General features: G+C 37.0%; 1 protein-coding gene across 1 annotated transcript in view; it reads left to right on the top strand.

Moving 5' to 3' along the window:
• Positions 1-16,758, top strand: part of LOC131056067 (proteasome subunit alpha type-5) — a 29,174-nt gene extending 12,416 nt beyond the window's left edge. Inside the window, exons 6-9 of the mRNA XM_057990399.2 lie at positions 2,692-2,750; positions 15,961-16,063; positions 16,187-16,252; positions 16,421-16,758. Coding sequence (XP_057846382.1) covers positions 2,692-2,750; positions 15,961-16,063; positions 16,187-16,252; positions 16,421-16,513 — 321 coding nt within the window. The 3' untranslated portion in view covers positions 16,514-16,758. The remainder of the gene's footprint in view (positions 1-2,691; positions 2,751-15,960; positions 16,064-16,186; positions 16,253-16,420) is intronic.
• Positions 16,759-17,681: the final 923 nt, after the last annotated feature.

Below are 17,681 nucleotides of genomic sequence, written 5' to 3'. Positions count from 1 at the left end.
AGTTTCAACATCATGATCAGGGAGATGTTAATTTCACAAATAGACCATCTCATGGCAGACGGTTGTTTTTATCTAATTTGTCTCATTTATGATAAAAAATGAGGAGGGAAGTATGGGGTATCTAATGCTTATGGTAGAATCTTGCTTTGTTGCTTGGTAAAAATATTTTGTTCCTTGTGTTGGTGTTGGAAATAAGCCACACCCGGACCGACGATGGACTGGTCCAAGAGGGGCGAGTCTCTCAGTGGTAGAGCACTCCAGCAATGTATGGAAGGTCCTAGGTTCGAGTCCTAGCTGGTCCATGTCCCAACATGGTATCAGAGCCAGGTCTAGGCTAGGAGCCCCAAGCACACGAGAGGCGTGGCTTAAGGGGGGGGGGGTGTTGGTGTTGGAAATAAGTCACACTCGGACCGACGATGGACTGGTCCAAGAGGTCAGTGGTAGAGCACTCCAGCAGCGTATGGAAGGTCCTAGGATCGAGTCCTAGCTGGTCCATGTCTCAACACCTTGAACACACATATTCAATCCTTTGAATGACTATTTATCAGATAGATGCTAGCATTGATGACTAAAAAATTGATTGAACAAAATAATCGGATAATTACATTGAACGATATACACACGTATATATAGAGCCTACAAGATGATGTTCGATAATCAGACGTTTCATGAAGATCCTTCAAAAGATCCCAGATCTCTTTAGCTGTTTTACCTGAAGGCCCCTGAGGGAGTTGATCATCTGTGACTAAGAGTTTGATAATCATGACAGCCTCTCGATTCTTCGTATCATGTTTGTCTTGATCTTCACCTGCTGCTATAGGACGAGGAACCTTGCCAAGAACAATCTGATCAAGGCAATGATATTCAAATATCGATAACATGCGCTGTTTCCAAGTGTTGTAGTTGAGGCCACTGAACTTTTGACCGTGTTCCAACATGATGTTGGTCAAAGATGCCATCACAGAAACCGAGGTCAACCTTGGAAAGCAAAAGATAGAATAATCTGATTAAAAAATCAGAATAGAAGCAGCTGAATTTTTTTTTTGAAACCCTGGCGTGAAATTTTGGGCACGAATCCCAATGGACGAATTTGGAGGTTTGCTGAAAAACCCAGAAACTGAAATTTCCTGCAGATTTAAAACCTGAAAATATCAGAAAAATAATAATTGAGAGAAAATAAATACCTCCTCTGACTGTATTTTTTTTTTAAACCATAACAATCTGTAAAAACAGTGATTTTTTGGAAAAAATCAGAGAGAAAAAAATAGTATGAAATCAGAAGAAGTTTGTGGACTGGAGAATAGGGTTGATTAAAACCCTAGCCACGAAAATTGTCTGCAAAATTGTGAAACCCTTACGGCCGATTTGTCTGAAAATCGTGTAAATAAAAACGAAAATCCTAGGCACCAAAAAAACAACAACAAAGATCCCAGATCGCACCACATTCAGGAAAACCCGAAATTGCAGAAAAACCCTCGCAAAAAGGGCAGAAATTGTGTCACGGAAGCAGCGGAAATCGCGAGTAGTGAAACCCGCGAAAAATCGCGAAAATTCTGCACAGATCGCTGGAAAACACAGGAGTAAATCCCTAGAGTCAGGCGCTAAAAAAACACTGCTGCTGCCAGTAATAAACCTTGAAGAATCACGCTATTTGTTAAGCCCGCAATTTTCAGACTAAAAAAAACTTAAAATGGTGCCCAGAAAAAAATGATCTGCAAAAATCTTCCAGCAAAAGCCGCAAAACCCTAGCATGAAGCCCTGCTCGAAAGTTCCTGCCAAAAAAAACCTGCGAAAACTTCTTTGATCTTTTTTTTTTTGAGAAAAATTTCTCTAAAAAATTCCAATAAGAAATTTTTTTAGAATTATAATTTTTCAAAAAAAATTTAAATCCTGCTTTGATACCATGAAAAATTGATTGAACAAAATAATCGGATAATTACATTGAACGATATACACACATATATATAGAGCCTACAAGACGATGTTCTATAAATAGAACTAGTTGTTAAAGTGAAATGAAATAAGATGAAAAAGCTTAAAAAGCTAAATATAGCTTAAAAGGTTAAATAATAAAAAGCTAACTTAACAAGTTAAATAAGTCGACTAAAAAGCTAAATAGCTAAATAAGTCGACAACTAAGATGACCGCTAAAAATAGAAGATGACCATTATAGAAGATATTAATATTATTTTAACAATGACCATTGTTGTTTGGTTTGTGAAACAGAACAAAAATAGAAAATATACCATCTAATGCTTAAATTGTACATTTTCCTATGTTTGCTGTAATTAATTCTCTTTTGACTGGTAAAAATGAATTCTTAATAGATTAGACTTTAGTTGTTTCATCACTCATGGAATAATGTTTTCGTACATAAGTAGAACTTTTGCATTAATAAATGGTTCATGGACTTATGCCTGCTGTCTTTTAGCTTGGTAAATTTTAAGATTAGTTTTGTAGTGGTTAATGAATAAGTCTCAAGTTGTAGAGTAATGTGTACTTTACCGTGTGGTTAAGTTTTGTGATTAAATTTAAGAAGTATATGACATGGATGAAAAATTTAATTAAATTTGCATTTCAACATCTTTTTGCATTAGTTTGATAATGTTCTAAAATAAAAAAAATTGTTTGTTTTATTTGTCATTTAAAGGCTTAGTAAGTTTCTCACTCTCCTCCTCTTTAATTTTGCAGTCACGACCATTTGGAGTATCTCTTCTGATTGCAGGTCATGATGAGAATGGGCCTTGTTTGTAAGGACCTACTTCCTTTTGCTTCTATATATTCCGTTGCTTTGTATCTATGCTCTTGTTTCTTATAATCTTGATATGTTTTAAAATTGCACTGGTAAATTCATATTTCCAAAATAGTTCCAATAATTTCCAAACATGTGATAGTGACATGTCTTCAACAATATGCAAAACCTCTGGAGTTTTAACTTTTTTTTGGAAAAGGCAAGCGAAATTTGTCACAACAAAGTATTACAGGATAATTTATTGACCCTAAATTTTGATATTTGTACAGTAATTGTAGACAGTTTGCAAAGCTACGATGCTGTTAATGGCTATCCCTATCTGTAGATATTGATGTTGTAATCTTCGTAGTCTTCAGACTGGCTTCATGCAGATAAAATGCTTCACAATTCTGTTTATTCTCTAATAGATGACTGGTATGGGGTTGAATGTTCTAGGGAAGAGCCAACTGGTGTTGCCGTCTACAAATATTGTCTACTGGATCAACTTTCGACAGATCAATGGATTCACTGTCCTGTTATCTCTAATAACTGTTTGATAAAGTTGAGGACTTTTACGAGTAGAATAATCAAACATTCTTCAGTATTAGTGATTTTTTTTACAAGCATATGTGCTGGTTCATGCACTTGTTATATTATTAATTTGAAGCATATCATGTTTGTCTCAAACAATTGATGTTAAGCTTCTGGAGATGACTTGTGTAAACCACTTGACTTTGTATAATACACAGTATACAAATCTTGCATAACAGGAAATTTGGGCGTAGGGAATGGGCCCTGTCTGTATGTCATGACCCCTCCTTGATTGTTATATATATCGTTAATAAAACAATTATTATTATTAATTAATATAATTACCAACGAATGATTATTTGAAATTTATTTATTAAATATTATTATTTAATTAATATTTATTACTAATTTAATATTCTTGAAATATTCAAATAAAAATAAATTAATATTGCACAAATCCTTATATCGGAGATTCATTGTGACATCCCCATCCAAATGCTAAATAACTAAGAGAAAGCTCCTTGTATTAACTTTATAGATGATAATATTCAAAGCCAACTCTTTCGATTCATGAGAGGAGCAATGCCATTATTGATCAGTGATTCATGTACCTTATCGATAATTGATTGTTGAAGTGGCAGACTAACACTTGTGTTACGATAATGCTCCATACTCAAGATCTGAAGTTTGAACCTACCATGACATTGTTTGTAGGGTTTGACTGGCATAGTTGATAACATTGACTAATGGCACAATGAATTCTTATTATCAAAGAGATTCAGACTGATGTTTCATAAGATATCAATCTTCAACAAGTTCAATTGGCTAAAATATTTTGGTGAGAACCATATTTTTGAGGACAAGTATATTCCGCTGAAGACTGTAGTAAGCCAGATTAAAATTCGACATAAGAGGTTTAGGTATTGAGGAGTCCGATATAATTATTCCGATGATAAGATGTGTGTCTCTACAATGGCTGATTCACATGACGGGAATATGCAATATTTTTTTCATACTGCCATTGGATATTGGACTTAATTCTGGTAGGGAATGATACACTCAGAGAAGATATATTAGGCGATAATGACAATAATTGCGACACCTCGGTTATTGCAATTACTAATACATTCACTCTAATATCAGCAGGAGGCATGATCCGAAGATAGAAATAATTATCCATGTTCCTATCTAATCCAAACTTGCAGGATAAAATAAAACTATCGCAAATACATTTATTAGTATATAATCTTCATTGCCCACCTAGTGAGCACCCTCAATATGGGTAAAGGTGGCAAAGAGATTAGGCTCGATAAGCAGAATATGTACCTATCAACAATAGCAATCTGTATATATTGAAGCCTTCATGATTATTGAGCATGAAGTAGCAAGTATTCATTATTGGCACTAAGGAAGTATATCAAACAATGTTAACTAATCACCAATTAATTATCCACTAAGAGGTGGAGTTGCCATAGAGAATTCTAGTGGTACAATGAAGAGATTTCATTAGAAGATTGAGAAAAACTTGGCGCTCAGATCAAGCCATGGACTTATAAAGCCATGGATGCATGATTTCAAAGAGATTGTTAAGCAGAATTTAATTATCTTAAAGAGGGACATTACACTGTGTACCTCTATCCATGTTTTCTACTGACTGTGTATATGATTATAACATAGCTGTACCCTGATTCACATGCTCAATACTTATTAAATATGGCACCCCCATACCCGTACACAGAATCTCCTAGTAACCATGACAAACCATGACAAAAATAAAAAAAAAGTTTTACTCCAACTTTTTACTCACTAGGAAAGCTAAAGAAGAATAGAAATGAAGCAGATTAAATGCAAATCAAGTTCTAGCTTCTAGAGTAAAGAAAAGTACTAGTAAGAGAGGTTCATCCCAGGTGAGGATTTTAATATAGAACACAGTAAGCTTTTTAACATTTATTATACTTCTATAGTTGTCTACGATTGAAGAACATCTTTATTAAAGTCATTGAAAGGAACTTTCAGTGCCCTCTAGTTCTGCAATGAAATATTCATCTAGAACAAAGTTATCTTTGGATCTAGTTGCATGCAAATTTCCATTTAGCTGGTTGTACCAGCCTAAGATGTCATGACACCTGAAGATTATCTGAGTGAATAACATAACCTAGAATGGCTAGCATAAAGTTTAGGAGTCATTGAACAACATAACCTAGGATGGCTAGTGTAAAGTTTGTATTTTCTTCTAAAGATCCTTCGAATAAGGAGAAGACATATCATGTGGATATTCAGACTGTTTTGGATAAACATAGTGTGGATTTAAGTGATATTCCTCTAGGCAGGTCACCAGAGAGGATTTGAGCATGTGAGGAAGGAGCCAACCTAGCGAGTACTACTTCATACCATCACCCAAAGTGGCACAAAGAAGAGAAAAAGAAGGCTTTTTGAGAGTTGTTGGATATGGGACACGTTAGTCCCAATTGGAGTCCCTTTGCTTCTTTTGTGGTGTTGGTCAAGAAAAAGGATGGGACAATGATGATTTGTATTGATTATTGGTCTCTCAGTAAGAAGACAATTAAAAACTATAATCCTATTCCTAGGATTGATGGGCTTATTGATGAATTTCATGGGGCAGTCTACTTCTCCAAGATTGACCATATCATTAGATTGGAGTGAGTGAAGAGGACATACATAAGATAACCTTCATGTGTCACTATGGGCATTGTGAATTTTTGGTTATGCCCTTTGGATTAACTAATGCTCTTGCTACTTTTCAGTCTTGCATGGACCATGTGATGAACAAGTAGCTGCGGAAGTTTGTGCTTGTGTTCTTTGATGATGTATTGATCTATAACAATATTTGGGAGGACCACCTTCAACACGTTGATGAGGTGTTGGGTATTATGGAAGTCCAATCTTTGTTTGCTAAGACATCTAAGTGTGAGTTTGGGATGACAGAGGTGCTCTATTTGGGTCATGTAATTGGTGCTTTTGGAGTTGATGTGGATTAGGAGAAGATTCAAGCAATTCTTGATTGGCCCTTGTTGAAGAATGTGTTACACATGAGAGGTTTTTTTGGATTATGCAGTTATTGCAGGAGATTTATGAAGGGGTTTTTGCAAGTGACCGCACCACTCACAAATTTGAGGAAAAAGAGATCATTCTCTTGGTTAGCTTTAGCACAATACGTGTTTTATCATCTTAATGAGGTAACAAGCACTTGTCCTATTTTGGCTCTTCCTGATTTCTCACAACCCTTTGTGCTTGAGTGTGATGCCTCATGAGGAGTTGGAGCTGTGCTTATGCAAAATAAGCACCCTATAGCTTATGGGAGGAGGAAACTGAGGGATGTTGAGAGACACTATTTCACCTATGATAAGGAAATGCTTGCAATCATGCACGCCTTGGCCAAATTCAAAGAACACCTAGTTGGTGGGAAATTTGTGGTAAGGACTGGTCACAACTACTTGAAATACTTTTGTGGGCAAAAGGATTTGAATGGGAGACAATAAAAGTGGGTAAGCAAAGAAGTGAAAGAAAGAGGGTAAATAAGAAGTGAAAGAAAAGATTCTCAGGGCTGTTCATGATACTCCTCTAGCAAGCCATAAGGGATACCTCAAAACTTATAGTGTAATGTCCCCTGCTTAGTCCTCTCAGATTTTTGGTGGAGGTTGACCTACTATTGGGGTCCCGTAGGTCACCAGGGTGGTTTGGGACCCAACCCGGGGTTGTGGGATCCAGTTTGGGAGCTTTGCAGGTCTTCTAGTTGGTTTTTGGGAGTTATTTCTATGGTTAAAATTGAAATTCTCATGTTGGCCTTATGTGAATAGCGAAAAGTGAATAGTAACTGAAAAACATAAGGATGAATAGTGAAAAGTGATCCCCTACCTAGTAACTCAAGTTGTTTTTAAAAGGGGGCCATTTTTGTCAATGATAAATAGACCCTCAAGTTCAATTTTAAGTTTTTAAGGCCAAAAAGTGACCCCTCTCATGGATCAAACTTCTTGGAGAGTTATAAAAAGTAACTTTCACAACATTTGCTCTCATTCTTACCTCTCCATTTTCAGATCAGCAGCTTGCATGAGGGTTTCAGGCTTCAGCAACTATGGGCTTCTAGGAACACCAACTTTTGGAAGATTTGGGGGATTTGGATGAAAACTCATCTCTTCGGGTATCAGTTTCCATCAGAATACAGCTTCCGTGTGCATACCTTCTTTGGGGATTTATGAGAAGATCTATCAGTTGGAGGGCAGACCTTCTAGAGGTCATTACTATCTACTTCCAACTCTATTTTAGTTAGCCGCTCCATTTTTGGTTGAAGGACTTCAAACCCTAGAGTGTATTTAGGGCTTCAACATTATTTGGAGCTGATTTCTATATTTCTATTGGCTTGAAATTGACATCAGACCTATGGGCACATGTTAATGTTATGTTCATTGCTCTTTTAAGCAAAAAGAAAGTTTCTTGATTATCTTCCTTATGTGTTATGCATTTTGTTATGTTAAATCAGCAATCTCTTTTATGTAATATTCAAAATCTTGCATAAACTTCATAACCAACCAAAACAAAAACAAAGGCCAATCAAACCCATACAAATATATGCTGGCCAAAGACTTATCAGCAGATAAACATTGAACATAACCTCAAATTTGGATCAGACCTAGTAAAAATTGGATGGGACCTTTCATATAGGCACGTGAGAGAGAGGTTTGCTTGGAAGGGGTTGAAGGATGATGTTCTTAGGCGTATTCGGGAGTGTGTTGTTTGCTAACAAAATAACCGAACACACTTTTCCAGCGGGTTTGTTGTAGCCCCTATCTATCCTTAATCAAAAGTGGGAGAGTATATCAATGGATTTATCATAGGACCACCTAAGGTGCAAGGTAGAGATTACATTTTTGTGGTGGTGGACAGGTTGACTAAATATGCACATTTATTTGCCATATCATCATAATATAAGGCACCATAGTTGGAAGATTTGCTTTTTAGAGAGGTATTTAGTCTCCATGGTTTGCCTCTAAACATTGTTAGTGATCAGGATAGTAAAATTTTCAATGTGTTTTGGCAGGAGCTTTTCCGCTTCACAAGTACAAAATTGACATTGGGCAAAAGTTACCATCCACAAATAGACGGACAAACAAAAATAGCAAACAAGTGGTTGAGGGGTACTTAAGGTATTATGTAACAAGTCATCAAAAGGCTTGAGTCAAATGGTTGTATCTGGGTGAGCATTGCTATAACACCACTTATCACATGAGCATTTGAATGACACCCTTCAGAGATTTGTACGGATACGATGCCACCTCTTTTGTGGACTTGATTATTGTAGATAGTAGAGCACCTCATGCCAGAGATTGGATACAGGATCATGAAGACATTATAAAGCTTCAAAAGAAAACATTCATCAAGTGCAAAATCAACAATAGATGTATGCAAATAGGCATAGGAGTGAGAGATCCCTTGAGGTTGGAGATATTGTATACCTTCGGTTGCAACCTTATAGATAGTCTTCACTCAAAAAGAGTGGCACTAAGATCTTATGACCCTTACAAAATTATATAGAGGATTAGGGAGGTTGCTTGCAAGCTAGAGCTATCAGAGCACAACAAAATTCGCAATTTCTTCCATTTTTCTTGCCTTAAAAAGGCATTGGGCCAGCACATTCCACTCTCTATAGAGCTACCACTATTGGATGAGGAGGCAAATTGGTCATGATCTCATAAGCTATAATGGATGATAGGGAGAAGAGGCTTAGGAACAAGAGTATTTGGTTAGGTGGAAGAACTGGCCTTCAGATTCTGCACATGGGAAGGAGAGCAGAGTCTTCAGCAACCAAACCTGTGATTGCTTGAGGACAAGCAATTTGGGGAAGGGAGGATTGTAATGCCCCCTTCTTCATTTTAGGCATTTGGAGCATTTATTAGCTTATTTTATTCCCATAATCTATTTTGGATTAAAAAGGGAGTATTTAATTTAATTAAATTAAATTGCCTTAAAGTCTTTGCAGATGTCTTTATTTAATTAATTTTTATAAAGTATAATTAAATTAAGTTGCCTCAAGTCTTGGTGGGTGACTGTTATCACAAAAGCTTGCACCTTTGCTGAGCTATCAACTCAACAACCTTGTGAAAAATGGAAACAACCCCGAAGTGTGGGACCTTGCGTAAGGGGATTGAATCTCCGGAGAAGGCCGACTTGTTGTGACGTTTTCACACATCGCCCCATTGCAAATGGGGACCCCCTTCTTTTTGGCCCTCCCGTTTTTTTTGGCTTGCGTTTTGTGGTCTTTTCGTAGCAGTTTCGTCAGTCTATCTGCTTTGCAAGTGTTTGGGGGTCATATTGATTAAATCTGCTTTTTGTTTGAGCGAATTCGGCTAAGTCTAGGACTCGTTTTGTGAATTTTAGGGTTTTTGCCTTCTGTCCTAGATTTTAGGGGTTTTTGTTAGGGTTTCGGGAAAACTAAGCATACGACTGGAATCAGGACCCTTCAAGGGACCTCCCAATAAAATTTGAGCCAAAACGGAGCAACTTTCTATTTTTAGAAAGTCCCTATTTTTTAGGGATTTTTCCGAGTCCTGGGATGTCGCCATTTTGCCAAAAATCAAACTTACTATTTTTAGTAAGTTTCTATTTATAGTAAGTCATTCCTGCGTCTTGTTTTAGGCTCCAACTCTGACATTTTGGAAAGTTTCTATTTCGGGAAAGTCTGTTTGTGGCAGGATCAAGCTAGCAGACAGCAAAGAATCAACATGCACAATCACTTCTAAATCTGGAAAGTTGAAAGCAGACAGGCACGGGTCTAAAATGGCTAAGTATGAGAATCATCCCTGAAGTGGAAGGCACAAAATTGTTCTGAGTCTGGAAAATCCACCTTCAAAATCCCAAAGTGGCATCTCAGCACAGACAGTGGTCAAAATTTGGCTAAGTTTGGATCTCCTATTCCAGAAGAGGAAAGCAAGCATGATCATCCAAGTCCAGAAATTCACATCAATCCACCAATGTCATCCTGATCCGAAAATGGCCTGAAATTTGACTAAGTCTGGAAATTTGGAAGATCTTCCAAAATCCAGAATTTGCATTATAATTCCTATGGACCTGAAACCACTCTCAAACATCCTGAAAGTATATATGAAATATAACTTAAAGTATAAGAAGTCTTTTTCCTTTCTTATACTTAAATGTTATATTTCGTATATATATCCTGACGAAGAGCCTGAAATAGTGGAAAAATCCACCTCTCCATGGACATCTCCAAAATGCGCCCAGGTATGGGCTAGGGCGCTGAAACCAAGACGTAATTCACAAGTGCAATTTTCCGCCTCTCCATGGACATCTCCAAAATGCGCCCAGGTATGGGCTAGGGCGCTAAAACCAAGAAGTAATTCACAAGTGCAATAATCCACCTCTCCATGGACAAAGCCAAAATGCGCCCAGGTCTGGGCTGGAGCGTTGAATCCAAGAAGTCATTCACAGAGAGAAAATTCATGAATCCTTGGCGTGGTAAAAAACATTTCGTCCAAGCAAAGAATTCAAAATTCTGCCTAAGGCACGAAATCCAAGGAGTCAAGGAGGAATAAAAAGAAGAATTCCCCTCGGGCGAATTTTCAGTTATGCTATTTTTAGACATCAAATCCCGGCCAAATATGGAAATTTTTATAGATTCAAAATCGGGGTGATATTCTTCATCCAATGAACCTGGCTCCTAAATTTTAGGAGGATCCCCAAAAATAGGGATGTTGAAAAGGAGACATGTGAAAATTTGGCTAAGTGATGGAAATTCCTTCCTTCAGGACATAATTCCAGGAAAGGTAAAAAATTGACTAAGTGTTGGAAATTCCTTCCTTCATGACAGAATTCCAAGAAAGATGAAAATCTGGCTAAGTATTGGAAATTCCTTCCTTTGGGACAAAATTCCAAGCAAGGAAGAAATACACCCAAGGATGAATTGAACATAAAATTTCTAAGGCAAGGAAGGAATCAAGGGATGAATTGAACAAGAAATTTCCCCTCCAGGGAAAAAATTGAAAAAATCCATTCTCGGGCATCAAATCACATCCAAATTTCAAAAGTTTTATAGATTTGGATTCGTAGGAGAATTTTCTCTCTCCTGGACCGTGGAACCCTAATTTGGAAATTTTCCTAAAAAAATAGGAAATGTGCAAAATTGATAAAAAAAAAAAACCTTCTTCAAGCAAGGAAAGTTGAGGAGACTTCAAGAAAATTCTTCCTGAATCGAATTTTCCCTCCAACATTTCCAGATGTGCAGGAGCAGATATACAACGACAGAGTCCATTTGCATGGCGAGGATCTATTGAACGCATGGCAGTATGGTGGCACATTCATTGCTGGAATATTTGACCAAATGGCAACCTGGTCATTGCATGTTGAATTTATAGCAGATTCCTTTTGCATCCAGCCGCCGCATGTGGAAATGATGGAGCATTTATGACATAATGGGGTGATCTTTGCATGGATGAATATTCAACGCATGTTGGGCGAATTTGAAGGAGGTGGTGCATTTAATGCGCAGTGGATGCTATTTTGGGTACTTTTGAATTTATTGTATATGGGCATGATGGGTTATTAATTGGAGATTCCCACCTTGTTGCATCATGTGTGGAGAATCTTTTAGGGAAAACCCTAATTAGGGTTTGCATGTAATCATGGCCCGAGGCCTATATAAAGGGGTGACCCCCTCATTTGTAAAGGGAGGGAGCTTTGTATGAAATTGTTGCGATAAGTTTTTGAGAAAATAATAGTGAAACATTGTTCTCTGATGGTGTCCACTTAAATTATTTTTTCAAAGCTTGCATGGTTTCACCTTCCTCGCTTAGATTAGAAATAGTAAAGTGCTTTGATTTCAATGGAGAATGTAATGGTGTTTGATGAATTTCCATGGTTCATACTTTTTGCATCTTGCTGATTGTAAGTTGCAGTGTAAAGTTAGTCTGAGCCCCCTAAATTCGTGCTAAGTTCGATTGTGGATAGTCATTTGGATTGCGCCGTGTTGGGTATTCAAATGTACTTTCTCGATATGAAAATCCTCCAACATCCTCAGAAGATTGCACCGGTTCCTGCGGAGTTGTAGTTTATCTTGGCGAAGCAGAGCTTGGTTTATTTGGAATTTGTCCACCAGAGCACTATTCATTGTTATCACTGCCCTTAGGAATAGATTTAGATCCTTCTGAACCCTTTCCCTTTTACTTTCAGTTCATTTTATTTCATTCGAAGCAGCAGCATCGCAGAATTGCCATATACGATGATGGAGTTCCAGCCACAACAAAGAAGTGAAAGAACGATGCACACGTAAGGCCCCTTGGATTACCAGCAATCACATCAGCCAACTGAGTCACGTCCACGCATCGAAGGAACCTTGGAGTCGATTGTTTGAACTTCTTGCAATCTTAGCATGCAATCGTACTTTGATCAAGAGAGAGTGAAGTGACCGTTAGGCAACTTTATTCTGTGTTCGACGCTGTCATAAAAAACACGTCAACACGACTTCCTTCTCAATCCAGGTGCAGGTGTTGAACCAACTCAATACTTCAAAACTTACTCCTAAGCCTATCTTAATAACTTGCAAAGGTTAAGGGAAGAGAGAAATGCTTAAAATAAAAGGAGGTGATGCACCAAGAAGAGATTGTTTCTCTCCCTACCTGAAATGACACAAAAGAATCAACTGAAATACTCAGGAGATGCACAAACTCCAGTTGTATGAGTGACCCCGATGCATGTATGGAGGTTAGAATTCGCTGAATGTCAAAAGGGGAAAAGGTTTCCCACAAGTCACACTTAGAAATAAATTTTCACATCATATATGAGAGAAGAGCCAAAAAACATACACCTATGATGGAGGTAAGAAAACATACACAACATACATAAGTTGAAGAAAGGCAAGAATAGCAATGGCCAAACTTATAGTTGCAAAATGCAGAAAAATACAAGAGAAGTGAAAGAGCATGGAATGGCTCAAGCTAGCAGGGAGAGAACCCTTTACAATGAGGCTTAACAACCTTTATATAGAAAGTTGGTTACAAGAGTGATCATGACCCCTGTGTGTGCAGGGAAATGTCAGTTTGGGAGTGCAAGGAAGTGCATGCACTTGACTTCTGTACATGCAAACAACCTAGCCATACCCTGAAAATGCAATTCTGAGAAGGGTGGATTGACTGACCTTCCAAAGTCAGAGCATGCAGACATGACATAAGTCACCCCAACAAGCATGGCCCTGTACCTCCCTTGATGGAAATCCTGCCAAAAACATTAAATGCACCCCTGTGGCTCCACAAAAGGAGGTGCACAAGTCACAAAAATAATTGTAGCATTTAAAGCTTTGAGTGTTGATCACGCCATCCGGAAGTGTTGCTAGCTGAAAAGAAGTCCGAGGACTTCGGAAACTCGGGTTCCCGAAGTGGGGAAGACAAGGAAAGAACCTCGGAACCTCGGGATTCCAGGAAGGAGAAAGGAGAGCAGCAATGAACTTCGGAACCTTAGGGTTCCGGAGTTCTGGGGGAGGGAAGAAAACGAAGAGGGAACTTCAGGGTCCCAGAGAAGAAAAACAAGAGAAGGCAAAGAGAAGGAACTTTGGAACCTCAGGGCTCTGGAATTCCGGGGAAGGAAGAAAAGGCTAAGGGAGGAACTTCCTCCGGGCAAGGCAACACCTCATACTTCATAATTCTTCTGCTTTTCTCCTTGATCAACTGGGGCAGTGCTGGTCCATGGATTGTATCTCTGATCGGTTCTTACTGATGGACCAAGGGTGTCATAAAATGACAACAGTGACTTCAATTGATTAATTTTTATAAAGTGACTTGAGTTAAAAAGCAGAAATAAAATAAAGTCACTTTATGGGGCCAAAAGGTGATTATTTTAATAAAGATCAATTTTAAATTATAACTTCTTAAAGTTCATGGGAAGTTATAAAAGAGGAATGAAGGAGCTAATTTGAATATCTTGGACATTTTATTTCTCTCATAGTAAAGCTTGGACTGCAAGTTCAACGTCAATTCCTAGGACAAAAACCCTAGAAGTATTTGGCTTCAAAGATGAAAGATTTTTTCTAGGTCAAATCTATGGTGGACTCACTCAGGATTCATAATTGTGCTTAAATCTATAAACAAGGGATTTGTTTATAGTTGCCGGCTTTAGTTTTCCAGGTACAATGTTTTTAGATTTGCTGGTAAATAAGAATTTTGTGTTGGTGTGTGTGAATGTCAATGAATCAGAAAGTGTGAATGCTGCATGTGCAAGTGAGTTTGGACAGAGATTTAGGGGACATGTTATTGTTGCTGGGAACTATTCCCAGCCGTACCAAACAAAAGACTCAAGGAAAGTTTCAAAACTTTAGCAACCCTTAGAAGACTTCAACCTGGCCTTGGGTGGGTCCCTTAAGGCCAACACAGCCTTCCTTATAGAGTTGGATTACCTTCATTTTTATAACAGCAAAACAAAGAGTGATAAAGAAATTCTGTGATTATTTTTATGCAATATTTTAATATAAATATGAAGCTGAGTTCACCATATGAGAGTTCGAAATTAATGCCATGTTGATTATTTACAATATCAGTTCAAAAAAAGTTGAAAACAATCTCAGACCAACTTGATACAAATTGTTTGACGAAAGGTCTGTTTAGTAAAACTATGAAAAATTGCAGAAGATTTGGTTTAAGAATTTGGTTCAGACTACAGTATGAATCTCATAGATGACAATAGAGTGGAATTTCTTTATGGGGGCTTTGAGCAAAGTTGTCCAAATTGGACAAATTGATAGGTGATCTTAAGGGACAAATTGATAGGTGATCTTAAGGTTTTGGGGCTCTCTAGATGTAATGGCAAGGCATATTTGATTGGAAGTGCTCCGGAAACTGAGTGTTGTGGATGCCCACATGCAACTCTCTCCTTCAAGCCCTTGCAAATCTTGTGTTTGATGCCTGATTTAAACAAAGCAAAAGGCAAAACCAGCAATACTAGATCCTTTGGATACAACGATGTGCTCTAGGAGCTGCTCCACTATTCACCAAAGGAGCTTGCAAAATGATGCCACACATGAAGCCCTTGATCTTCAAAGGAAATGGGCAAGCTTTGAATCATCAACATGCTTTGGTACCGTGTCAAATCTGCTACAAAATGCTCTTATATCATGTAAGATTTGCGTATGTACCCAGAGGGCATGTTCCAACGAATTACTGCAGTTACTGCTTGTTTGTTTGTAATTCACTAAGTATCTAGAAAGTTGCCTATAAATAATATGAAAAATTAAAATTAAAATGATTACTAATATGCTATTTCTGAACTGTCTTGTGATCACAAAGTTGGACTTGTTCATCACGGAAGCATGAGTATTGACAATTCAGGATAGCAACTTTCATTAGTTTTGTGGTAAATCAACATTGGCTTTGCTGATCTTTGCTCTCATAATTGACAGGACATATATCATTACCAATTGGTAGCTGAGTATATCAAACAGTTGAAAGGATTTTCTCTTTTCCTTAATTGTTAAATGGTTTCGTTAAATGTATCAGTGCAGATTTGATATGTGGTATATTTGTTGGTCAATTGTTAAAACTGTCCTAAATTTCAACCTGTAAGTTGGCTTGGACACTGGTGTCCGACCGTAGAAAGGAGTGGAAAATATTAGGAAATAAAAGATGGTAAAGTATAATAGCCATTTGTGTTCTTATAATTCTTAAATTGTTTTGTTTGCTATACAGATATTATACAGACCCTTCAGGTACATTTTGGCAATCTGATGCAAAATCTATCGGATCTGGAGTTGAAGCCGCAGACATTTCCTTGAAGGAACAGTACAGTAAGGTATATTACTACATATAGTCTCAAACATTACTTTTCCTTGAATGATACTATGTGAAAGTTTAGTTCTCAAGTTGGCTACAGAAAATCTTGGATGAAATTCAAGTTCAAAAATATGTAATTCAGGATATGACATTGGAAGAAGCGGAGACTGCTGCACTTTCTATTTTGAAGCAAGTGATGGAAGATAAGGTTAGTTATGCATGCTTTGATTGTAAGTAGTTAATTAAAAGCTGTTTAATACTGTTGAACACAATACAAATCAAGGGATATTGAAACATTGTAATTTGTCCCAAATCTAGGACGTGGACAGATATTGGAAGCTATCTGATTTGATATTTTATCTTGGCATGTGTTTAGGTGACAGCCAATAATGTGGACATTGCAAAAGTTGCACCCACTTATCATCTATATACTCCTGCAGAAGTGGAGGCAGTCATAAGTCGCCTATGATTACATTTCTGCTACAATGATTTTGTAGGGACAGGAGGAGCATTTTCGGACAGTACTTAATCTTGGAACTATGTTTTATTTACATCTTTGCTTTTTGAGTTTATTGGTGAAGTCATTACAATCAAGAAAATTATTCTGGTCAAATTTAGCCAAGTATTTATTTTTTCTCATCAAATCTGATGTAAGGTGAGAAGTTCCAAGACAGCTTTCACATATATTCAATAAAACTAATACCGTTTTAGTCATTTTTTATTTACAGAATTCACTTATTTTGTTTGTTATATGAGTTTTATAATTTTTTTCCATTTGCTATCATTGTTTATATCAACTAGCCTTGGGAATTGCTTTGTCAATTGCTTCTGTGAATTTAAGAGTACAAGAGTTGAAATTGTAATTGTTAAATTCCAATTCAGTGAAGTTCAACTATGGCAACAGGCTTACAACGCCAATCCCAGCTAATACCATTAAGCTGATGCCTTTGAGACCTGGAAATTAGAATGTTTTAAAGGGTCTCGTTCAATTTTGTTGCATTTTCTGTGTCATTTCTCAAAAAGGTTTCGCCAGCAAGGAAATTTTCCTTCACATTGGTGGCAAACCGTTTTTGGATTTCCAAAACCTTACGAGTTTAGTATCGAGATTGAAACCGAAAGGGTGAAAAGCCTGAATATTTAGGGTAAGTGAAAAAGTTACTTTATTCTCATAATAGGAGTTTCATATGCCCTGGAGGGATGTTGGTTTGGCCAATGCACAATACATTCAATGATGACAGTTTTATGTGCATCCCTTCGTATGCAAGTGTTTTGGAATTTACAGAAGTATGAACATTTTCTATCAATTTGAGAAATATTTAATTTTGGTTTTCGATTAGAAAGATAAAAATGTTGTTTCTAGAGTTTTGTTTATGCAATATGTATTTAATATTTTTATTGTTCGGTTGAGATAAACACTAAATATAAATTTTGAGTATTACCTATTACATATTTGTTGGATTTTTTTTTTGCACCAATCGAATGTGATTATATTTTTTTTGTTTTCAAAATAAATTTGATTTATATAAAGCTGGTATTTATATTTTTAAACTAGAAATCATTTATCTACAATATGTTTGGATGAAAAAATTTGGTGTTATAGGAGCAAATTTATAAGAATGATGGATTTTATAAGCTTC

Source organism: Cryptomeria japonica, chromosome 2 (assembly GCF_030272615.1).
Source record: "Cryptomeria japonica chromosome 2, Sugi_1.0, whole genome shotgun sequence".
In the NCBI taxonomy this organism is placed as follows: domain Eukaryota; kingdom Viridiplantae; phylum Streptophyta; class Pinopsida; order Cupressales; family Cupressaceae; genus Cryptomeria; species Cryptomeria japonica.
The sequence above is the reverse complement of the archived record's forward strand: the minus strand, read 5'-3'. Positions and strand labels throughout refer to the sequence as shown.